At 42.2% G+C, this 24,926-nt stretch overlaps 1 protein-coding gene across 5 annotated transcripts in view; it reads left to right on the top strand.

Annotated features, from left to right (window-relative positions):
* dscaml1 (Down syndrome cell adhesion molecule like 1) overlaps nt 1-24,926 on the top strand; it is an 87,129-nt gene that overhangs the window by 44,850 nt on the left and 17,353 nt on the right. For 2 of the 5 annotated variants that reach the window (XR_003841401.1, XM_029517269.1), the window contains exons 4-18: nt 10,135-10,281; nt 10,868-11,146; nt 12,105-12,380; nt 12,951-13,250; nt 15,636-15,778; nt 15,952-16,081; nt 17,868-18,146; nt 18,771-18,899; nt 19,041-19,220; nt 20,332-20,537; nt 21,233-21,329; nt 21,472-21,600; nt 21,822-21,989; nt 22,172-22,242; nt 22,415-22,655. Coding sequence is in view for 4 of the 5 variants with exons in the window: in XM_029517269.1 (XP_029373129.1) it covers nt 10,135-10,281; nt 10,868-11,146; nt 12,105-12,380; nt 12,951-13,250; nt 15,636-15,778; nt 15,952-16,081; nt 17,868-18,146; nt 18,771-18,899; nt 19,041-19,220; nt 20,332-20,537; nt 21,233-21,329; nt 21,472-21,600; nt 21,822-21,989; nt 22,172-22,242; nt 22,415-22,655 (2,775 nt within the window). In the remaining variant the exon portion in view is untranslated. The remainder of the gene's footprint in view (nt 1-10,134; nt 10,282-10,867; nt 11,147-12,104; nt 12,381-12,950; nt 13,251-15,635; nt 15,779-15,951; nt 16,082-17,867; nt 18,147-18,770; nt 18,900-19,040; nt 19,221-20,331; nt 20,538-21,232; nt 21,330-21,471; nt 21,601-21,821; nt 21,990-22,171; nt 22,243-22,414; nt 22,656-24,926) is intronic. The other 3 variants (XM_029517271.1, XM_029517272.1, XM_029517270.1) reach the window with 2 other exon arrangements.

Below are 24,926 nucleotides of genomic sequence, written 5' to 3'. Positions count from 1 at the left end.
ACCTCAAATCTTTATCATTGCTGTTAATAAACAATGGCATTTTCCTCGCCCTTCGCTTTTTGAGCCATGCACTCTTTTCTATGTTGTGTTCATCACAAAACAAAAGGAGGGAGTCAGGTGGTATTTGTGTCACTGTTTGCATAAATGTTAATTACAACTAAGACGTGGCCGTCATTCATTCATTCATATATTTTCTTCCACTTATCCGTTTGCGGGTTGCGGGGGACAGACAGAGACAACCAAACACTCACACTCAAACCTACAGACAATTTAGAGTGACCAGTTAACCCAAATGATGTCTTTGGACGGTGGGAGGAAACCCGGAGTACTCAGAGGAAATCCACACAAGCACAGCACACTCTGCACAGAAAGGCCCGGGAACCGATCCTTCTTATTGTGGGGCAACAGTGCTAACCACTGTGGTGCATGCATGTGCTCTATGTGCCACATGGCCACCAGTGTTTTCAAGAATTTTTGAAGTTAAGTGAGCAAGGACGCACAGTTTGATGATTTCAAGGCCTGTGACTCAAGACAAAGCATTATTTCTTCAGGAGACAATTCAGTGGGGAAAGCAGCCAAAATTTACTGAGATGAAAAAAATGAAGTCATTCGAGGGTTCCAAATGGGAGTTTTGATTTTTCATTTAATTGCTGAGTTCTAAGTACTGTTAGATTTACAGAAAGTCAAAACCCGGCTTTGGAACATCTCCAATCTGTGTTTTCCTTGTTTTCCATGTCGTCCTCTTCATAATGTATGACAATCACACAAAACAGACCATTGTGTGAAATCAGACTGTTCACACACTGTTGTGTTTGCATTTTCCACAGCAGAAATAAGATCACGCTTTAGCAGAGTTCAGTCTTTGTTTGCATTACACTGCGTGTGTGTGCGTGTGTTTATAATGCATTAGACATGTCCCTTTAGTCTTATCATGACTACTGAGCATGTCTGTATCAATTATCTATGAGACTAAATATTTAAAAACAAAAGCCATACAATGTACCACATGTTGACAGGCTGGTAGTGTGTTTGTATGTGTGTCATTGTCAGTGGCCAAATGCAGCTAGAGCCATTTTCTCGTGTTTGGTTGTTTGTGTTTGCTGTCTGACATATAGAACATAACTGTTAGAGAAGAGAAGAAAGACACACATCAGTTTGAGGAAAATCTGAGCGTGTTTTTGTGTCGCTGTACTTTCATTTTCATTTTCCTTCTTCTTTATATCACATCCCTAACCCCTTTCTCTTCCTTTAGACATCTATTCCTGCGTCCATCTTGCTGTTTGAGTATTTTTGGCCATTCCAATTAAGGTTGCTTAAGTGTGGTAGAGGCCTTCAACCATCACAGAGGGAGCGAGGGCAGTGAAAGGTGGATGATCCAAACAAAAAAACACCAGATTATCAAATTTCTCCCTGTTTCTATGTCTTTTGGTTTGGATGAGTGCATTTTCCCATTTCCTTTATTTGTTTTCCTTCTTCTCCTCTCTCTCTTTCTGTCTGTAGTCTCAGGCATAAGTTACTCAGAGAGGATGAGGGGTGTGTAGGTGTACGGGGTGTCACCTTCTAACAACACATACAGAAAGAGAAACAAGCAGAGACAGCAATAGGGAGAGGGAATGAGGCAAGGAACAGAGGAGTGGAGGTAACGGATTTTGAAAAGAAGGAAAGACAAAGAAATCAGGAGGCAGGATGCTGCTGGTTTGTGGAGTGCTGGTGGTGGGGGGTGACAATTGATGGTGAAACATGCTTTGTTTTTTTTTTTTTAATGATTGCTCTAGACCTTTGCATACATATCCTCAGATCGCTGCATCACACTGAACCTTGAAAATGGATGGAACAAGGAAGGATGGGAGGATGAGAAGTTCACTGGTTGGGACTGAAAAACCTGAACATCTATAGTTTAGATAAGAATAGAATGAGTGTGTATCTGTCTTTCCTTTTCAGTTATTCTCCTTCTGGTAACTGTGTGTGCCCTGCACTCGTAAGGAGAGAGAAAGAGAAAGCCAGTGGAATTTACACAGCTCTTCTTTATTACCTTCTGTTATTTTGACACAACCTCTTCTCAATCCTTAGACAAGCTTTTGTCTCTTATTAAGTCAAAGACAGTGATAGTAATATGCTGTCCCTGTGACTCTTTCTTTGTCAGGCTTGTTCTCAGTAGCACTTAACTATTATGGACTACTTTGAATGTGAATAGAGAGGAGATAGGAGCAAGCGTCATTCATTTGAAGCCAGAGAAGGTGGGGTGGGGGGTGGGGGGGGGGGTGGGGGGGGGGGGGGGGGGGGGCTCAGATAGGGAGATAGCCTATTGTAGCTAGGTGTAGATTTCTCTTTGTCAAACACATGTCAGTTCTTCAGACCCAACAGAGGAGAGGAGAATTGGAAAATGATAGCAGCAACAGCAGAGAGAGAGAGAGAAAAAAAAAACAGATTAAGGGAGAGAGGGCGGGTGGGAAAGCGGAAGAGGAACAGAGTGGTATTGATTTGACACTCGGGGAATCACACCACAGCTCTCTTCATTTTCATTCATCTGCCCTTGTAATGGTGGTGTTAATATGGCAGGTAGGGGGAGAGGGCAGGAGGGGGATTTAGGAGGATGAGAACATTTTATTAGAATCCAATTTTTATTATCCTTCACCCCTGCCCACCTTTCAGCCCCCTACACACACAGACATGCATGCATGCACTGGTGCACATGCATGCACGCACCAACTCGTGCCTCCAGATGTGAGTGAAGGTGAAGTGAGGGTGTTAATTACATGTTGGACCTGAATGGACTCACGGCTATAGAAGTCTTGTTTTATACTGTGTGCGTGTTTGTATGTAGGTGACTGTGTGTGTGTGTTTATGATGCAAGAAAGGGGCTTCGATACAGTATGAGCAGCTGAAATGAAATAGCTTTTAGTAGACCTTCCCAGTGCCTCCTTGAAATCAGCTATAATGGGCCCATGGTAATTATCAAATAAATTAGCCAGGCGAAGGAGAGGGGGAGGATTAGAAAGAGGAGGAGTGATCAGGACTGACTGCTTTTATTCTTTTTTCATTCAGAGAACCACCTGCTTTGCCCATTTCCTTTTTGAAAATATTCTGCTTTATATATTTTTAACGTGTTTTGCAGATTGGTGTTGGGGATGGGTTTGATGCTCAAATGGCCATAATCAATTTAAGACAAGCAGATCAGCATGCCAACAACAATTAAAATAAATCTCAGATTTTCATTCATCATATTGTCAGCTTGAGCTATCACTAATGCAGATTATTATTGTTATTATTAGTGTTTTTATCATCATTGTTATTAGTAGTAGTCGCATTGTTACACTGGCTAGTCGAGTGGACATAACAAACCAATGAAAAATTCTATATTTTTTATTCAGTCAGGATGTTGAGGTGAATGCAACATATAAATAAAACAGGCAACATTTCACCAAAATCTTAATGGTAAATACCAACCGCACAGACACACTTTTTCTGTATGTCAGGATTTACTTATTTATATGGCCCAGCATCACATTTCATTGGTGCTTGCTACAGTACTCAACGACACACACACACACACAAAGTCAGTTTGCTTCTGCTCTTTAGCTATAGCTTTGTGCCCTTCTCTGATTATTTTTGGATTGTTTCTTAAAATCATCTCATCGATTATTAAGTCCTTTTTATTTGATGGCATATTTACCAATCGCAGCTTCTCTGTTCTTGTATTTCTCGGGTAGGGAGTGTTAATAGATCTGGTTGTAGCACTTGGCCATATGCAGCTACTATTTAATTCTCTGGAATAGTATCAAGTTTAACATGACGCTCAGAAACATACACAATTAAAATTTTGCTGTTTGTTGTATCAATGAGACACAAATGTTACGACTTTCCTCCAGCTGCAGAGCTGTCCGTGGTGCTACTTTTGCTTTCATTCCTGAATGATTTGCTATGTAGCTGTCCATGGTTCTGATCTGATGCAAAAACTGAACATTGCTCGGAAAGGCGTCACTTCTCACTTTATGCACATAGATTTCGACACAATTTACACCCAGTTCTGTTTTTTCTAAGGGCATTAAATCAGCAATGATTAAGGAGCAGATTAATTATGTTCACTTCTCCTGAGGTACAATACCTCTAACAGTATACCTCTGCCCTAATATTTTGCTTCTATTGGCTTTTCTTTTTTTTCTGTGAACAAATACATACACATACAAGAGGCCACTCTGACATGTGTGCACCCTTACCCATGTACCAGCCCTTTGACCTCACAGTTAAAGATGTTTAGCTCTGTGTGTGTTATATGGAAATGAGTAAATTAATTATAACTGTATGTGTGAAGCCCACTTTTTAAATAAAGCAGCAATAATAGCAACAAACAACCCCCCCCCCCCCGCCCCAAATTTAGCAATAAAAGACATAAACATTCGTCATTGCCTTGTTGGAACACAGGGAGTCATATGTGCATGAGAAAGATATAAATAAATTAAATAAGCGTTGTAATGTTGAAAAGACAAAAAAGAAATGAAAGAAAACAAAAAGTTACATCAGTATCAGGAGAAAAAGAATAAATAAGGAATGTGTAGGTGTACTCTACTGTCTGCTTGTTCCTGTGGCATCCTGTGCTGAGAATCATGCCGCAAAAAACAAAAACAAAAACCCACACTCACAATTTGTTGAGTGCACTCTGCAAACAGGTCTTGTGAGACAGGGGGAGTCAGAATGTGTATATCTTGAGACAAATTGTGAGTGTTTGGGCCATTTGTACACCTATTGTCTGATGTATTGTAGCCTTAGGCCAATTTAGTTTTGAAATCTGAAAGGCAAATCTTAACAATCATATCCACATATCATTATCCCCCCCCCAAAAAAAAGCACACACAAACTAAAGTGACATGCAGAAAGAGATGTGTGGAGCTTTACTGTGGCCTGTGGTCCAAGCTTGTGAAGCAATTTCAGATCCTTTCAGCAGTTCCTCTGCTCTGATCTCCATCGGCATCATTTAAATGGCTAATTCCAGTTTTACCTCTAATGAAGGGTACTCTGTCGCACACACAAAACACACATGAAACGCACACTGTGTGCCACTGCAGCGCCCCCTACCCAGCTGTTGTCACGTGAGTGCATGGGCCCTAGCAACAGTGAGCGAAAGAGCGAACAAAAAAGAGAGATCCTGGCAAGAGCAGGGGAGAGGGGAATGGGTAAATAGAGTGAGAGAGAAAGAGATGAGAGGGAATGAAAGAGAGAGGAAAGGAGGGAGGGGGAGCCGGAGAGCATTAATAAGTGATGAGTCCAACAGTGTGAATTGCTGTTAGTTAGCAATGCAGCAGCGCCGCCTTCATTTGCATGGCAGCACTAAGAACAAACCCCCTTACCTACACCATGTACTCTCTTGCTCTGTTTCTATCCAAACCACTTTCGTACTCGCTTTCTCTCACTCTTTTATCTATTTCTGTCTCTTTTTTTCTCTTTGGTCTCGCCAGTACCTCAAAATATATATATCTTTTCTTAGTTAGTTTCTTCACTCATCTTTATTTCCTGTCTGATCCTGTTTTTCTTCTCCCAGCCTCCCTGGTGGCTCCAGTGTTCCTGCATTAACTTGATCATTTTCTTTTCTCATTGCCTCCCTCATTATGATCGCTCATGTTGCTCTTCCTTCCCCTTCTATTTGATGATAATCTGTGGGAAATGGCAGCTATATACTGTTCAGAGATATATTTAGCCGTGCCTTTCCTGCATCCCTTCATCTTCTGCCTCCATCTTTGCCTCCTCCACTTCCTCTCCCCTCCCCTGTCTCTCCCACCTATCTCAAAGAAAGGGGTGTCCTCTCTCTGGAGGAACTTTGGGGAAGACAAGTGATGCTCCAGGGCTCACTAATCCTTTTTTCATTGTGTGTGTGCGTGTCTCTCTCTCCACCCCTTCCTGTTTTTCGGTCTTGTCATTTGCATGCATGTGTCTGTCTGTGGATTTTCTGGCATACACATACACACATACACACACACACACACTAACACACACAAATCCAGCAGTAGCTTCACTGTGCACTTGGCTCAACTTCCTGCCTCAGGCTGATCAGCTGAACTGATTCCATTACTTACAGCCCCCCCTGTAAGAAAGGGAAGAGGAGCGCAAACTAGGGGAAAAAAGCCGATATAGTAAGAGGTAGGGGCCAAAGGGGCGACAAGGAATGGAGAATAGATGTCATACTGATAAGACAAAAAAGGAGTAAAAGAAGAGTGAGAAACGGGTCAGGAAATAAGTAGGAAGTGAAGGGATTTTGCACCTCCCTTGGGTGTGGGATAGACCTCTGAAATTCTCATCCTGCCTCCCACAGCAGAAAACAAAAAAAGCAGACACAGAAGCACATAGATACACACACTCAACAACAACAACAAACTCCTGGCGGCGTAGGCAGACTAGACGAGAATTGATCTCCTCTCCCACAAGGAAAGACTTGCAAGGGGAGAAAGAGAGAGAGGGAGGGAGAGAGAGAAAAGGAGCGAGAGAAAGACATAGAAAAATTGTTTTTACCCATGTGTGTCTCTCAGGCCTGCAGGCCCCTCATCCCTCTCACTGGCTCCTCTGTCACTCCCAACGGTGTGTTTCTCTTTATCTCCCTATCTCTCCCTTCATCAATCTCCATCTGCCATCCTCCTCCCTGTAGGGTCATCCCCTTGCTCTCCTCCACTGCCTTCCAACATTGCCTAGGTGTGTTTTAGGTGTCTCACTTCTCCCCAGCCAGCAGGAGAATGGATGGAAAGGAGAAAAAATACATTTTAGATAGAAAGAGCAGCAATCCAAAGTAAAGTGAAGGGGAAGTCTAGAGAAAATGCTATTAACTCATTAGTTAATGATAAATGATTAGGGAAACATTTACAGCCTTAAGCGTTAAGACATTATCACCACATGTCACATTTGGACATACATTGTTATTTCCAAGTCACATGACGCCATACATATTCTAGGACAGGTTTTATTTTCCTTATCCAAAATCCAGCAAATACATTTACATTATAGGTCAGTGGCTTTGTTTTTCTATTTGAGATTGATATATTTGAAGTTGTCTCACTAAACTCCTCAATATGTTTTTTATATATATATATATATATATATATATATATATATATTAACAGTTTTACAGTTTATGATCTAAACAGTTAAACATTCAGAAAAAGTAATGCACAGGTTCATTGATAATGGAAATATCGGCAGCCTTTAAGCAATTTAAGTGAGATTGTGAAAGTCTAACAGAATGAGAAGAAGAATAGCGAGGAACGTTGGAGTTTCTTTCTCAACTCGTGTCTTTTCTTCTCTTCAATCTTAACCATGTGAATTTCTTGCCCCCCCTCTCTCCACCCCCTTCTAGGCTGTCTTTCTCTCTTCAGGCATGTTGTGACAGGGTGTAGCAGTGTGTTATACAGGGTTCTACTCGCCAAGTGCATATTATCCTGTAAGGCTTAATACCCAGGTTGGAACAAAAGGGCAGGCTTGGAAATTACAGCTTACGTCGTTTAGCACTCAACACAACAGTCTGACTCAGATGAAAACACATTTGTGTGAACTCTCACATATTCTTGCAGATGCCCAGGTTGACACTCCTGTATGAATACTGTATATATTCAGAAATCCGGCAGTCCGAGTATTCAGGCGTGCTCATATTTTACTTCAGATAAATTGCAGTGCTTACGGAATACATCAACTGGACGCAGATTCGATAGGGTACAATGTTTTTTATATAAACTAGTTTTGATCAAATCTATAAAAACTGATCAACTTTCTTGCTGAACAGTTACTGATTTGATGATCAGTCATTTGGGTCAAATATAGTGAAGCAGCACATGGTTGTCGTCACAAGCACGACAACAAAATTTTTAGTTAACATCATGCATCATGTGTAGTACTCTGATCAGAGTAACGTTGCACTCCTCGGTAAGTGAGAACCTGTTCACTTTGTCACTAGAAGCCTTCAGTCTTGTTAAAATGATTGTGTGCGTGTGTGGGGGGGGGCAGGCCAGTCCTATCTGTTAAATCTCCGTTGGGTGGAGCTGTGCAGCCATAATATGCATCGATTGTCATTGTTCACATTGTGGCAGGACACACACAAACGCACATTCCTATATACAGAAAATATTGATATTTTGAGCACTTTAAGCATGCAGAATTTCATACAGAAGGCTTATATTAAACAACAAATAAGAATTTTGTTAATCAAAACAGAAATAAGGACTGAATCTTATGAACAATCATAATTTGAACACAAAATGAAAACCCGCTTTACATGAAGTAGAAGAACTGCGGCTTTGACTCCCCGGCAGTTTCTCTTTATCAGCAAGTCAATACATCTACAGGCTAACACCCTAAGTGTTTCTGAATAATTTTGTTGTGCTGTGAGCCCACACTGAGCTATTGCTTAAGACACATGTGGTTTTTTTTTTTTGTGTGTGTGTTTGTGTGTGCGACACATATGTCCGATATTCAACTATTCAATACACCTGCGTTTTAGCCCAGCACTGCAAAATTCATTGAAACATCCTGTACAGCAAACAACTGCCAGCATGTTCACACACACAATACACACTCTCTCTCTCACACACACACACACACACTCGCACATACTCACACCTACACAAGCACACACACCCACACACATTCACTGCAATAGCATTCGCATAACCAAACAATCTGCAATCTACTACAAACTCTGAAGTGCACTCTGTCAAAAATAACCCTTTGGGGAAACAGAATACAAAAAGACTCAGAGAAGCGGAAAGAATCAAACACTGAAATACACTCTACTCTTCTCTTTTCCTTCAATCCCTTTCGCTCCCACTCTCTCTCTCTCTCTGTCTCACTCACACACATGTGCACAAACTCTTTCTAGTGGCATGCAGATAAATCTGAGGCAGACCAAAAAGTCACTGATGTGAAATGAAAATGACACTAATCTGCTGTTACCATAACACACAGAGACACATCAATTATTAACACCTACAATAACTCTCAGCTCTTTCTCTTCTCTTTCTCTTTCCCCTCATCTGTCTTCCTCTATTGTGTGTAGACAGAGTGTGTTAAAAGCTCCCATGTGATCACCTAAGTGCTATGCCCCGGCCTTTCCACGACATGTACTGTATATTGAAGTCATCCATCACCCCCCCTTAAATCAGTGATCAAGTACTGAGGTAATGATTGAGAACAGTAGTTCTTTCCAGTTTTTAGTCACCACCAACATATACAAAATACAGATGCTAAAGTTGGTGAATGTGTATATCATAACATGATTTCAGGAATACGGAGGGAATAAATGTGTCTTACAACATTTAGAAGAATGGTTACAACTTACTAAATTGTGGGAATTTTGCTTGTTTTAAATCAAATCAATCAGATAAAATTTTTTTGTATAGCGCCAAATCATAACAGAGTTACATCAAGGCACTTTACACATAGAGCAGGTCTAGACCAAACTCTTAATAAAATGATTTAAAGAGACCCAACAGATCCCCCGATGAGCAAGCACTTGGCGACAGTGGCAAAGAAAAACTTCCTTTCAGAGGCAGAAACCTTGCGCAGAACCAGTTTCAGGGGGTCGGCCATCTGCCTCGACCGATTGGTTTGAGAGAGGGAGAGAGAGAGAGACACACACTGAGGGGGGCAAAGTTGGGTAGAGTAGGGATAGATGAGAGGAGGAGGAGGGGATTCAAAACAGGTGCAGGCAGGAACATATGATGCTGCATGAAGCTCATAGAAATGATGCTGGATGGAGTTCATGAAGATGTGGGAGAGGTAGGTGTTGCAAGAACATGGGGTAGTGATGATTCACCACCTGCAGGATGAGGACAGGGAGAGAGAGCAGAGGAACTGGGAGAGACAGGAACTTCGGGGAAACATGGTTAGTAGTATTTAAACAAGCAAAAAAATAAATTGACTTTTGTCTTGCACAAACTACATTTCTTCACTAAAAACAATAACATATTTTATTTTGGCCCTTTGACAACAATGCATTTGAGTTTTCTGTCCCCTTCTTGTGAATGCCGTATCTCTGCCTGAGGAGCTCTGTATCAGCAGTAGTACCTAACATGCAAATAATGTGACACATTTGTTTTTATACAAGTTGACTAAATTCCTTCTCTCCTCCTCCTCCTGTTTCCTTTACACTGTCCTCCACAGGTAACCGTTTCTTCCTGACCTCATTGGGCGCTCTGTATATCTCAGAAGTGCAGAAAGAAGATGCTCTGTCCACCTACCGCTGCATCACAAAGCACAAATACAGTGGAGAGACTCGCCAGAGCAATGGAGCCCGGCTCTCTGTTATGGGTATGCAACAAGTTATTGCAACCATTAAAAAGTGCTGATCATACCAAACTCAATCAGTCTTGGCTTGTTATTAAGGTATATAGGGATAATATCATAAAGTAGATATTTAAGTTTTAGTCCACCTTTTTGGGGAATGCTTTTGCCTGTGGAAAGAGAAACAATCTGCAAGAAAAGAAGATTAAAAATACTCTTTCTGTATTATGTTTCTGCAATAATACTCTTGGTGAATTGTCAACTTTTTGTGCAAAATGCCTATCTTAGCACAAAACACTTTATACTGAATTCAAAAGGAATATATTTTACAAAATAAACAAGGAGTAATGTGTTAACTTCAGAGGTGATGTAGATGGATTTTGTTACCGTGGGGCAAAACCGGGATAGCTGTTTCTCACTTTTTCTGTTCTTTGTGCTCAGCTAATTCATGCCACAAAGATTTGTGGTGCCAATTGTCCTTTCCAGCTTCCTTCAGTAAAGTGAATAAAAAAGTGTATACCCTAAAATATCCAAGCTCTTCCTGTAAGGATCTTCAAATGGATGAAAGAACTGAACATTTCAGACACATTTCTCTGACATGTTTTACCTCCAGACCCTACGGAGTCCACTCCCTCAGTGTTGGACAGTTTCCAGTCAGGAGAGGTGCAGGTGGGGCACAGTGTAGAACTGCCCTGCATTGCATCTGGATACCCAAACCCCACAATCCGATGGCTAAAGGATGGACGGCCATTACCTGCAGACTCTCGCTGGACGCGACGCATCACTGGCCTTACCATTTCTGATTTGAGGCTTGAGGACAGTGGCAACTACATCTGTGAGGTCACCAACAGCTTTGGCTCCAAAGAGGTGACAGGTCACCTCAACATCATAGGTCAGTAAAAGAGAATACAACTTATCAAAATATTAGAATCTCATTAGCACCATTTTCAGTACTTTCAGCATGCCTCCATGTTGCCTACAAGTCACTACAAGTCACTACAAGTCACTGTCGCAAAAACATAGTGGGAGCTGGATCTCCACAGATGGCTTGTTCGACCGTTGTGCTCTCAAACCCCACTGAGGTGCCAGTACAGAGCAGAGCAGTGGGGGTCATGTAGACCTGCCGCTCTGTTTACCAAATAAGTGAGAGAATAGGAGGAAAAGGATAACTCATAACGTTTTGTGTAGCAATGAAGAATGAAAGAGTTGTGTTTAGCTGATACAGAAAAGGGGAGAGGGTGGCGGGGATTTGAGGGCGGTTGGGAAAAGGGCTTCTGTATCGGTGGATGCTGGGCAGACTGTGACCAGGGCACATCACTACACAAGCTACAAACCTGCTGTGACAGGGTGTAGAAGGTGGGACTGAGACGCACGCACACACACACACACACATATATTTGGACACACACTTACAGTGCATGCACTCATTTCATGTGAGGAAAGTTTTATACACTGCCAGTCACACACACACACACCAGCTGCTTTATTGCTCACTGACATTTTCTCCCCTATCATTTTTTCTGACTCACTTTTTTTTTTTTTTTTTTTTTTTGCTGCTTAGCGCACACACTCATACAAAAAAATCACAATATTACCAAAATATTATTTGCATTACCTGGTCAATGTAGTGTAGCTCAGTTCAAATAGTTTCCATTTGGAAATGTAAATAATACCCTGCTTTTTTGTGAGGCAAACCCGGATACACACCAAGTAGAGTACCTTCAATTCATTGTGAATGTGGAGGTATGATTGACATTTCAAAACGTATGCTACTCTTTGACTGCTTCTTTCTTGAATTTCTTATTTATTCATTTTTTATCTGCTCTACCTGGTGCTCCTTCCATCTTCAGAGCCATTGCGGGTCACCTTGTCTCCAAAGAACCTGAAGACAGGGATCAGCAGTACAGTCATCCTCTCTTGTGCCGTCCAGGGTTCACCCCACTTCACTGTGTCTTGGTACCGTAACACAGAACCTGTCCTGCCGGATCAGCACTTTTCTATCCAGGGGGCTCACAATGAGACATTGTTCATTTCTGCTGCACAAAAGAGACACTCGGGAGCTTACCAGTGCTTTGCCACACGCAAGGGCCAAACAGCCCAGGACTTCTCCATTATACTGTTGGAAGGTGAGGAGAGGCAGAGATTACTATGAGATATCACACATATATATGGAACAAAACACTGCTGTCAGGATCAAGGGTAAAAATGTTTTTTTTTTTTTTTTTTAATGCTTGAAGAAATTATTTTTGAACATACTTTACATTACGTGTTTAAACCCAAGATGTCTCTATTGCACATCTGCACTATAGTGTCTGTTACCAGGTTATCTTTTGCAGTTGTGTCTGCATTTCCAGAAAGTATTGTGGCGACGCTGCTAATGGGGGCGGCCAAGACCTGATTGATATCTATTCATTTACAAAATAAATTTATGTTATCACATCTAGTTCGATCTCTTCAATGTTTCACAACTCATCTTTTTTTTTTTTTTGATCGTTTACATTAAGTTTATGCACTCATACGTATATTCCACTTTTGATTTTTATTATGTCACTCTGATTATAACGTCATTCTCGCTATTGTAACGTGTTATTTTTCCATAGTATAGTGATTTTAATGCATCTTCCAATCATAATGAAGTTTTAAATCCAAATGTTCTAAATTTAAGTCTTAAGTCTTTGGTCATGATTGTTCCTTAGATGGCACACCCCGCATAGTCGCCTCCTTCAGTGAGAAGGTGGTGGTCCCAGGTGAACCGTTCTCCTTGATGTGTGCTGCTAAAGGAGCACCTCCCCCCACCATCACCTGGACCCTGGATGATGAGCCTGTGGCCCGGGACCTGTCGCGTGTCAGAGCCAGCCAGTACACACTCTCAGACGGCAGCACTGTGAGCCATGTCAACGTCAGCAGCCCTCAGATTCGAGATGGAGGAGTGTATCGGTGCGCCGCACGAAACTCGGCTGGTAGCGCCGAGTACCAAGCGCGCATAAACGTAAGAGGTGCCTGTCTACTTTTCAATATCAGTCATACAGAGGCTTCTCACAGCCTGACCCCTACCCCCACCCTGTACCCTTCTATATCTCTACCTCTATCTCTGTATGTGTGTTTTGCATTCCCACATATATATTTTTTGTTTTCCTCTTACTTTACTTCTTTCTGTTGTCTGTCAGTCATGACACTTTCATGTTAATCATATACAGCAGTCAGTTTTCTGTCTATCAAACAACTTTTATAAGTCGCTTTCCTGTTGTCTGACCTTCCATAGCTCTGCACATAAAAAAAGCAAATACAGCTTTATGCTCACCTACCTGTGCTCACAGATACACATTTGCAGGCTGAAAAAGTTTGAATTCAAGGACTGTAGTTTAATAAATGGAGAAAAAGAGAGGAAGTAAGATTAAACCAATGAAAGAAAGATAAGGGAAAAAGTTAAAAGAAAAAAGAAAAAAAAGATGGGGAGTGATACTTGAAGAGAGTGAATAGACGAAACAAGAGATCAGGAATGGAGCAGAGAGAAGTGCCAGTGTCTGTTGATGGTGAACTCTGGTGACAGGACTGGTGATGTCAGTGCCATTCGAGATGACAAATACGAGGAGTGACACCGATGGACTGGGCTGTATCGCTGTCTCTCTCTCGCCATTCACTGTCCTTTGGTGAGATGTGTAGTTGTGACATGTGAGTCTGCTCTGAGCAGACATGCCAGAACAATCACTGGAGTGAGAATGAGCCCCATTGCCAGAGAGCTTCAGCCCCACGAACAACGCAAACTGAACACAAATACCTCCAAGAGACACACACAAAGACGGACACACGTGCAGAACCACACATGAAAAAGAAGCAACACCTACTATGTTTTTCCACTCACAGAAATGTGATACAGTCAACTTATACCATTGAGTGAGGGGCCAGCAGCAAAGATACCGAGCCACACAGACGGGGCTGAACACACATGCATATACACACTGTAGCTGTGTTTGTGTGTCTGCGCAACAGTGCTACTGAATAATACATCTTTGACTCGTCAGTGCTAGGACTTCAAAGCTCAGCACGCACTGAGAAAGGGAGGAAAAAGAGAGAGAGAAATGTAGGGGGTAGGAGGGCTGGAAAGAGAGGCTAAAACAAAGATACAAGACGAACAATTGTGAGGCAGTCAGAGTGGAAGTGATGGATGATCATTGGTAGTTTGTGTCTGTCCGACTGTCTGTCTGCTTCTCCTTCCCCCAACCCCGGGTCTTTTGGCAATAATACATACTGAGGTAGTTTAGTTGTGTTATAAGCTCTCACATATGTATGTATTTTTAGGGCATCATTTACATGATTTTTGTTTCGGTTCATTTACGAATTACCTGTTATGACCAATGTTGCACAGCCCATGCAGCATGATCTTTTCAGAGCTCTGCACATGTCCATCCATCCTGAACAACCTGCAGCGGCCAACACAGACGAAGCAGGTGCTGGATGTAGTTACAGTAAAACAGTCGAGGGTGGCTGGTCAGCGTGAATGAAAACACCTATTAACAAATGACACTGTCCTTTCTGTACCAATCCAAGCACGTAGATGTGCCAGCTTTCAGTAAGCTGAAAGGCTCCAAATAAGGTACAAAATTAAATGTTTACTTTTTCTCATCTGCTTCACCCACTTACTTTACCTCTGCCTGTTATTCTATATTAATTCATCATGCAGTGGGCCTTATAAAAAGTCTGTTTGTTAAAATCTTAGTTACATTAAATAGAATTGCCTTCGCTTTTTCAAGCTGGCTTGTCAAGAATAACACTATGGCTGCTGCTCTGAAGGTCTGGCATCCCTTTATGTTTGCATCTAGTTAATGTTTGCTACCTTCGGCTCCTTCCATCTGAAGTGCCAACATTTGCTTTTTTGCAGAGACTTTTTTCAAATTCATGCCTTAAAGGCAACTTAATAAACAGCTGAGTAACTGCACTTGTCTAGAATTGAGAGTCTAAAAGACATAAGTGTGTCTGAGATGGACAAAACAGTTTTCCAGACAGCGGGTGGGAAGGTGCACATTAGTGGAATGGCACAACTAAGCAAAAATGGTCAGATACTGTGCAGCTGTGTGTAGATGCTCCTCCAGAAAAGATGCAGTTAATTTTTAACATTAAAACAAGACCTTCTACTGTCTCTCTGTCTCCCTACACACCGACATGCTTTTTTCCCTTTCTGCCCCCCCCACCCCCACCCCACAGTCCCTTCCCTATCACCCCTCCCTGATATTCCTAAAATTCCACGACCTGCTTCTGACACCATGAACTAATGATCTTCTTGTCTCCCTCTCTTCTCTACCTCTGGTCAACCCATGTCCTCATATCTCTCTCGCTCCCCATTTTTCTCTCTCTCTCTTTCTTGCTTTTTCTACCTCCATCAGGCCCTCCGAGAATTCGGCCTATGAAGAACATTACTGCGGTGGCAGGGAGAAACACTTTCATAAACTGTCGTGTGATTGGCTACCCTTATTACTCAATCAACTGGTACAAGGAGGGACTTCTGCTGCCTGATAACCATCGCCAGGTGGAGTTTTCTTGCTCTTCTTTTCAAAACTAACTTATTTTCCATATTAAATTAAACAGCATCAAAATACAGAACATGATCTTAGTATCATTTTATTTAAATTCCCAGCTATGTAAAGGAACAAGCCTGAGCATGTATCGTTTTTCGATATGACTCTACTGATGTCTGCACAGGTGGTGTATGAGAATGGGACTCTGAAGCTCAGCGATGTTCAAAAGGGGATGGATGAAGGAGCCTACGTTTGCAGCGTGCTCATCCAGCCACAGCTGTTCATCACGCAAACTGTTTATGTCACTGTCAAAGGTCAGTCACAAGGTTGAGTTCTTTTAATTAATACCTGTTGGAGGGCGTAGTGGGTTTTTAATATCTTCTCACGCTGAAAAGCCATATTCACACTCACATTCATTCAGTGATAACACAAGAGCACATCTATTCTTTTGTGTTTTGCAATATGAAGAATATGCTGTATGTTCCAAAATATGGAATTGTACTTAAAATTATTCAACATTTGCTTTACTATGCCATAAAAGGTTGTAGAAAAAATTATGAATGTGAATGAGACTGATTAAGGCCGAGTAAGGCTGTTTTGGAGCAGGAGGGCGTAAGTGCAAGAAGAAGAGAGGAAAAAAGAAAGCTGTATGCATTGCCTCTAATAACCCCTGATTAAGGGGCGGGGTGGCCTAGTGTGCTCACTCAACCACTCAGCAATTACATTGAGCAGAAGTGGTATTGTATAAGCTTTGTGTGTACATGTGCCACAGGCATACATATGTGTGCGAATGACAAGGAGTGTGTGTTTGTGTATGTGTTTGTTCTGCATGTCACCCTGCTCTCTGCGGTGGTAGCATGACATGTTTGTTTTAGGAAGTTGTCGAGTGTGATTGTGGGCTGTGCGTGTTTTGGCCTGACATTGGTGAATGTGTGAAATTTGTGGCAGTTGGCCTTCATATACATGCGTTTGTGTGTAAACAAGCATACTCAGGTGTGTGTGTGTGATTTTTTTTTTTTTTTTTTTTTTTACTGTGTCTGGGTTTAGGTATGGGCTTGTATCAATGTGTGCTCGTCATGTCTCTGATTTAATTAGATGAATTTTAACGAGGCCCAGATTAAATCCCCCAGATGTCTCAGCTGTAACCCCCCCACACACACATACACACACACCGCCACCAAGACCACCACCACCATCTCCCTCCCCTCTCCCTGCACTCCAAACCACCGCCATCACCTCTGCTGGTCTCCATGGCAACGCTGTTCTTCCCCCTGTGGATGGGGCTCTAATTAGAGCAGCTATTATGGTCTGGCTTTAGCAGGGCATGGCGGGGTGGAGAGGAGGGGCTGGTAGGGGGTATAAGCAGCTGCAGAGTGGGTAGCTGGCTAGCAGGCCAGGCTGTGGTGCCGGGGAGGCTTTGAGGGTCCCACTTTAAGGCAACAAGGGGACGAATCAGGTTTATGACCAGCTTTGGTAACAGACAGATGGACCTGTAGTTTACAGACTGCCAGGTGAAAATAACAGGTTGTGAACCATGCCCTTCAAAAAATAAATCTAACTCTGTCTTTTTGCCTCTCATCTCTGTTCCTCTCTAACTCCACCTCTTCTCCCTTTCCCTCACTCCCCCCCCACCCCACCCCCCGTGTCCTCTCGATGCCCCTGAATCTTAAAATCTGTGTCTACTCATATTCTCCCCGTCTTCACATCTCTCCCTATTCTCAATCCTTCACTTTTTTACATCTGCTCAATCTTCACCTTTTACTCACCCCTCTCATTTAAAAAACCCTGCAACTGTTTCCATTCATCTTTCTTGCTTTATTTTCGTTCCCCCTTTGCCTTATTCTGTCCTCTTTCTACCTTCCCTTTATTTCATTGTTGCCTGTCCCTGCTCTTTCATCCCATCACTTTCCTCCTCATCATATATTTCTTCGATTCAATCTAAACATTTTATCTTCTCAACCCCCCCCTTTTTTTTTACTGTGAATTCCTATGACTCCACCATATCTGTATTCACTCTCCCTACCTTTCAACCCCTCTTACACTACTTTGCCGTCCTACCTTCACCTCTCTTGCTCACGCTTTCACACCCTACGCTCTCAGTTCCTCCATTGATCCAGCCATTTGACTTTCCACCGACTTCCATTGGAAAATTGATGTACATTGCTTGTGTGGTCTCGTCTGGAGACATGCCCATACGCATCACATGGCGCAAGGACGGGCAAGAGATCGTGCCCTCTTCAGGCATCACAATCGACACCAAGGAGTTCATGAGCTCCCTCCAGATATCCAAGGTGTCGCTTAAACACAATGGGAACTACACGTGTATTGCCAGCAACGACGCTGCCACAGTCAGCACAGAGAGACAGCTAACAGTTACAGGTAAGAAAAACAAAGAGTGTGAGAAGATAAAGAATAGAAGATTATATTTAACAAGTGCTGAAAGTGTCAGGAAAGTTGTTGTTTTAAATAAAATGACTAAGCACTGACGCACCATAAATCATCATTAAAAGTGAAGACTCGATATTTCTCTGGCTAAAATGCAGAATAATTGAATCTTTAATTCAGTTTGTAAGGCAGGCTGTCTGTGAAAATTAAAGTCTAATGACAGTTAGTCTTAACAAAGTTCACACAACGTATGCAACAGGCACAGGAGAGCATATACGAACCACCTGTACATGTGGGGGAAATGGGGACACTCCAAGTTGGTCCTGCTACATTTGGCTGGCCAATGATGGAATTATGATCCCCCAAGGACGATCCCTCAGTCAGTCAGTCCCTTATTCGTGGACATTTGATTTGATTTGATTGATGGTCCCATGGTTGTAAAGTCCAAAAACTACTGAATCTGGTTGTGAAAGTCAGTTATTCTTGTTAGATCCCACATTTGGTGTATTTCATCATAATGCCTATGAAAGGTTCCAGCTCTGTGGTACAGTCATACTACTGTAATGAACATGTTGACAGAACTGTCTTTTCATTGACTCCTCCTCTTCCCTCCCTCAGTGCCTCCTCGGTTTGTGGTGCAGCCCAACAACCAGGATGGCATCTATGGGAAGGCAGGAATCTTGAACTGTTCTGTTGATGGATACCCCCCTCCCAAGGTCATGTGGAAGCATGCCAAAGGTACACTAGGTACGTAACCCGTCTTTTATTCTCCTTCTATATACGGTGATGTGTTTTCTTTGCACATGATAAGAGTCATTTTTTCATGCTATAGTCTGCTACTATAACCTAATCACCCGCCCCTGTTGTTTTCTCTATTTTTCCATGCAGCAGGTATTGGGAACCCACAGCAGTACCACCCTGTGCTTCTGACAGGCCGCATCCAGATCATGAGTAACGGCTCTCTACTTATCCGACATGTCCTGGAAGAGGATCGTGGGTTCTACCTCTGTCAGGCCTCCAATGGGGTTGGCTCAGACATCAGCAAGAGCATGGTTCTCACAGTAAAGAGTAAGTATACTAACCCACATAGGTCAATGAATCACAGCATGACTTTTTCATAGCGTAGATTACTGGGGTGAGGCCATCTAGGATGCTCCAGTGCTCCGGATTTATTAGTCTTTGTGCACACACGCATTCGCCAACTGTGTCAAACCAATGAGCCAGCTCACAGTACTCTCCCTGTGCTATGTGGGCAGGGGCACACACACACACACATGTTCAGTGATAAATTGGTGGAGCAAAGGTGACCATGGACATAACACCAAAACAATCGAGAACAGCAACAGTGAGGATAAATGTAAATACATAAACAGGCATACTATTGTCAATATTATGCAGGGCTTTCTATCAGTCCAAGATCTTTTTTTATCATCTCAAACATTGATCTTACATAACTATTTTACTCACAGACACGCATAAACAGGTGCATATAAGTGCATCTACTTGTTTCACCATGTTCTGCTCTCACAGGTTTGCATCCCTCTCTCTCCCTCTCTTGCTCCCTCTCGCTCGCTTCTCTCCTTCTGGTGTTAGTGTTATTGATTGAACCGTTCCTCTCCTCTGCTTCCCTCAATTCTGTCTGTTTCGCTCAGCGGAGAGGGAAGAAGAGAGGGAGGGTGAGATGAATAAGTGATGAAAACAAAACAGCAGAACCCTCCTCAGATCGATATTGTGTGTATGTCGAGGCGTGTGTGTGTGTTGGCCAGAGAAGATTGAATGTGTGAGCGATGTTGTGTACGAGAAAGGTAGAGTGTATCGTTTTTTCCTCTTCATTCACCTAGACCCCAACGTTAACTATTGGAGAATGAGAGGGGAGGTTTATTGACTTTACCTCATTGACCATAGCTCTTCATTACTCCACTGCAATGGAACTATGTAGCTCTGAACTACACCTTTTTAACTGCCACCTGTCCTGCCCTTCTCCTCTGCGCTCTTTCACTTCGTTCTTCCTTTGCACTTAAACTGTGCTTATTATCCAATCACACCTTTCTTTCTCTCCACCTTCTCTCTGTTATCTGCCTCTGTTGTCCCACTCATCAATCTGTTTACTGTCACCATTTCTCCCTGCTTTTAAACCACACTCCCATCATCTCACACTCCATTTCCCTTCTCTCTTCAGTCCCCGCAATGATCACCAGTCACCCCAACACCACCATGGCTAAGAAGGGTCATGTGAAGGAGCTGAACTGCACAGCCAGGGGAGAATGGCCCATCATCATCCGCTGGGAAAGAGGCGACACAGTCATTGACCCTGACCGCAACCCTCGATACTCCATTACCACCAGTCCCAATGAAAAGACTGACGAGGTCTTGTCTACTCTCAAGGTAAGAAACACTTATATATGGTAGAGCCTTTAGTTTTTCAAATGGGACGACAAGAGTGTGTGGCTCTTACACTCTATGAAAGAATCCATTGTCATATTAGCTGGTGTCTTATGGTTGATAAAGGCTGGTATCAATCATGGTCAGTCACAGCAGGGCTTCTAATTATTGAACAACTGTGAACAACTGGTTTGATGCATATAACAGAACAGAAGCACTGGTATAGACTTGGCAGCTGTTACTGTGGTTGGAACAAGTTCCCCTCCTAAAAACAGAGACCTGAAATTTAACACAGCACCTGCTCCTCTCAAATCATTGTATAGGCAGTTATGTATTACCGGTAAGACTCAGACATAAATATTTCCCGTGTTATTAACTATGAAATGGTATTTTTGCACCTATTGATTAAAGATGTTTTACATTTAAAGTACAGGCAAAAATGTGCGTGGTGGTCTGTATGGATCCACCTTCAGTAACAAAAATAGCACAGTTATAACGTTTAATTTTAAATTTAAATTTTTGACATAATGTGCTACCTGATTGGTGGCACTCCCGTATTGCATCTCTCTTACCAATTCATTGAACTGTAAGTCAGAAGACATACCCCTCCATCTCAAAGCTGTAATTCCCACAATTTCCCTGCACATAGATGAAGCTGTTTATCTTTTTGACATTTCTCTTTCTACCTCTCCCTACAGCTAAAGCCAGCAGAGCGTGAGGATTCAGTCTTCTTCTCCTGTCACGCCATCAACTCTTATGGAGAAGGACGAGGCCTTATCCAGCTCACTGTGCAAGGTAACCATTCTTGCACAAATGCCCTCACATGTACCGTTTCCTCTTCATACTACTAAAAGCTACACAAACCTGCTCTACGCACTTCCCTCTTTTGCTTTTAAACTTTCTGTATCTCACCACTCCCTCTCTTTTGAATCCTCAGAGCCCCCAGACCCTCCAGAGTTGGAGGTACGAGAGGTGAAAGATCGTAGCATGAATCTCCGGTGGACACAGAGATTTGATGGAAACAGTGTCATTACCTCCTATGATATTGAGTATAAGAACAAGACAGGTAAATAAAAAGAGCATATAGTCAGAAAAGTGACTATGACAGTTGAATAAAGTGCTATGTTGAGGGCATTTTCGTGCTACAGGATTGTCATGGACGATCAGCTTAAAATCATTGTCAAAATTTCAAAAATGACTTTACTTTTGTAAGAAGATAATGCATATTGACTAATAGAGGGAAAAGAAAAACAACACTAGGATGATATTCTCGTTTTCTTTCTTCAGACACCTGGGAGCTGAAGCATGCCACTCGAAACATCTCCCCTACCAACAATCAGGCCAACATAGTGGACCTTCACCCTGCCTCTGTCTACAGCATCCGCATGTACTCCTACAACTCTATAGGAAAGAGCGAGGCCAGTAAGGAACTCACCATCAGCACCGAAGAAGCACGTAAGTATCTGGACAGCAATGCTTTTTACCAATTTAAATATGAGAGTATTAGCCTCTGCATGATAATGATATCTGTTCTTGCAAAAGCATTTTGTATTGAAGGATTTACAGGAAAAACAGTTTGGAAGATTGAGGACCCCTCAACTGCTAACACCTCAAATCTTCTCTCTGTGCACCTGCAGAGCCTGATGGTCCTCCCATGGATGTCCTCTTGCAGCCTGTGACCTCTCAGAGCATCAGGGTCACCTGGAAGGTAAACTGTTTACCTTCTGGCTGTGTAATGTTCCCTCGTCTCACTTATCATATTTGTCTGCTTGCAAAGTGATAACTTTTTGCCCAGATTTTATTTGTGAGGTTTTGAAGGTGCCTGTATATGACTAGATGAGTGTGATGTGGGTATTATGTTTCCTCATTTTATCCAATAGGCTCCCAGGAAAGAGCTTCAGAATGGCGTGATTCGGGGTTACCAGATTGGTTACAGAGAGAATGGCCCAGGCAGTAATGGTCAGTACAGCATTGTGGAGATGAAGGCTACTGGAGACAGTGAAGTCTACACACTAGACAACTTGAAGAAGTTTGCCCAGTATGGAGTGGTTGTCCAGGCCTTCAACAGAGCTGGCACAGGGCCCTCTAGCTCTGAGATCAATGCCACAACACTGGAAGATGGTGAGAGTTGTGATAAATCAAAACACGCACATCACAACTCAACATACATGGCGTCTCTGTCTGTTTAGAAGTGTAACGTTCTCCACTTATGTGATAAGAAGCAATAAGGGAAATAATTTAAACTGCAGGGTGCGTTATATACAGTGGAAGAGTAAACTGCCAGTCCTATTAAATATCACCTTCTGTCTGCTTTGGCTTTGATTCACAGTTGCTGCACTTGTTTCTGTTGCCTTGTTCTTTTTCCTTCTTCTCTGTCTGATCTGTGTCAATTCATGCTGCGCTTTGTAACCTAAAATTACTACTTTCTCTCTATTCTCTCAACACGAATGTATTTTGGCTTCAGGAACCAACATCAAAGACACATGGTCTCATAGTCAGAGTACACATTCAACAGGGCAGCAGAGAGGATTGGGCAACTTATGTTTAATGAGACATGTGGAGATCATGCCATGCATCCTCAAAGCTAACGGGCATCATATCTAAAAATCTATGAAGGGATGGATGAAAAACAGAAGGACTGAACTTCATTCAGTTTGTCTGTGAATCAAATTTTCAAAACCCCCTGACAGCTATAATTTACTGGGCAAGAGTTTTCCTTTTTATTACTCTAAACTGTTAATTGACTTTTAGCTTCTTAGAAACAGAAGAAAACCACAAATTGTCAGCTAGTCGCAAAGAAAAAAACTTCTTTCTCTAACAGTAATATCTAAATATTTTTCTTTCGCCCCTTTTGCACTCTTTATTCTTTGATATTAAGTTGCAGTTTAAAAAAAAATTAAGAAGTCAGAAGTCAGAACCTCATATCATATTTCATCCAATTTTGCCTGAGTTCCTCCACCAACAAATACAAACAAAGCACATACACACAGACACACACACACACACACACACACACACACGTCACATACATACTTCCACCCAGTGAGCAGTTGGCTCAGCTCCATTGGTCCAAGGCAGACAGAGCCCTCCAATTCTTCCCTGTGGCTGTCACCGTGGTGACAGAGATATTGATGGCCATTATGATAATAGTGATAATAACAAGCATACTAAAAATAATTATAATTAGCTTGTCTCTCTGTCCGTCGCTCTCTCACGTTCCCTCTGCTAGCTTCCTGCTGTAATTATCCACAGCTGAGCGCATTGTCTCTCCGCTCCCTCTTTTCATCTTTTTCTGCCCTTCCCTTGCTCCACTTGCTTTTAACTCCCTTCCTCCCTTCCTCCCTTCTTCCTCTGCCCCTCACCCCCATCTCCTCCACTCTGTCGCCCCAGTCCAAAAACTGCCTTTCATTATGTTCCTGTATTGCTACTTTTTTATTCTCCAGACTTCTTTATGTAAAGATATTTGTTACAATAACAACCTCTGATTTATTAAACTTTTTTTTTTTTATCTGACTTCTTTCATCAGTTTAATCCAACATAAACACAGACGCAGGCAACTTGGAGGCACTTTTTTATTCACTGCCTCGCTTAGTTTCTATTTTTTTTTTTCTCATAGGTGAGATTTTGAAGGGAGTAACTGGGCTATGTTTTGGTGCCTTCTAATAATTTAAACTCAGTACCTAAAGGCTTATTCATGCAAAACCCTGTTTTGTTTTGTTTTTTTTATCCTCCTTTCTCCCCTCCCTGCCTTCCTCCATCCTCCTCCCCACCTCTTCTCTCCTCACCAGCTGCAGAGAAATTCCCTGGTGGAGTTGGCCCCATCTCTCTCTTTCATTGCTCTCTGTCTTTTAGTGGACTCTCTTCCTCTCTTCCTGCCCCTCCTTGCCTCACAAGTTGACTTCTGTTCATCTTCAACAGTGTGCGTTATTCAAAGCCTGAAAGACTAATGGTCAGTGGTAGCCAACAAAAGAGACACCTGGTCAGGCAGGGACAGAGGGAGACTTGTACAGAGACAGAGAGACAGCGGTGTTAGAGATGCTCCTATACACCAGACTGGATGCATGTCATGGGCTTTATCTATCACTAGCCTATGTGCTCACTGCTGGTTTGATATTGAAATGCCTTTTCGGATTTCAGCAAGGGTTTATTTATTTATTTCTCAGATATGGAAAACAGTTGTAATTTGAATGGACATCGACTTTAGATTGATATGAAAATGATGCACATATTTCACCATCACAAATCTCTTTTTCAAACCCACTGAACTTAAATACAAATTACAATTGATGACAAATATTTCTTAGGTTCTGAGAAATATGTGTAAATTGTTACAAAAGACATCCATTTGTAGGAATGATCCATCCCTTAAAAACAAGGAGTCGTGGATTTGTA

This window comes from Echeneis naucrates, chromosome 13 (assembly GCF_900963305.1).
Source record: "Echeneis naucrates chromosome 13, fEcheNa1.1, whole genome shotgun sequence".
NCBI classification, from domain to species: Eukaryota; Metazoa; Chordata; class Actinopteri; order Carangiformes; family Echeneidae; genus Echeneis; species Echeneis naucrates.
Note: the sequence above shows the minus strand (reverse complement) of the source record. Positions and strands in the feature narration are given on the sequence as shown.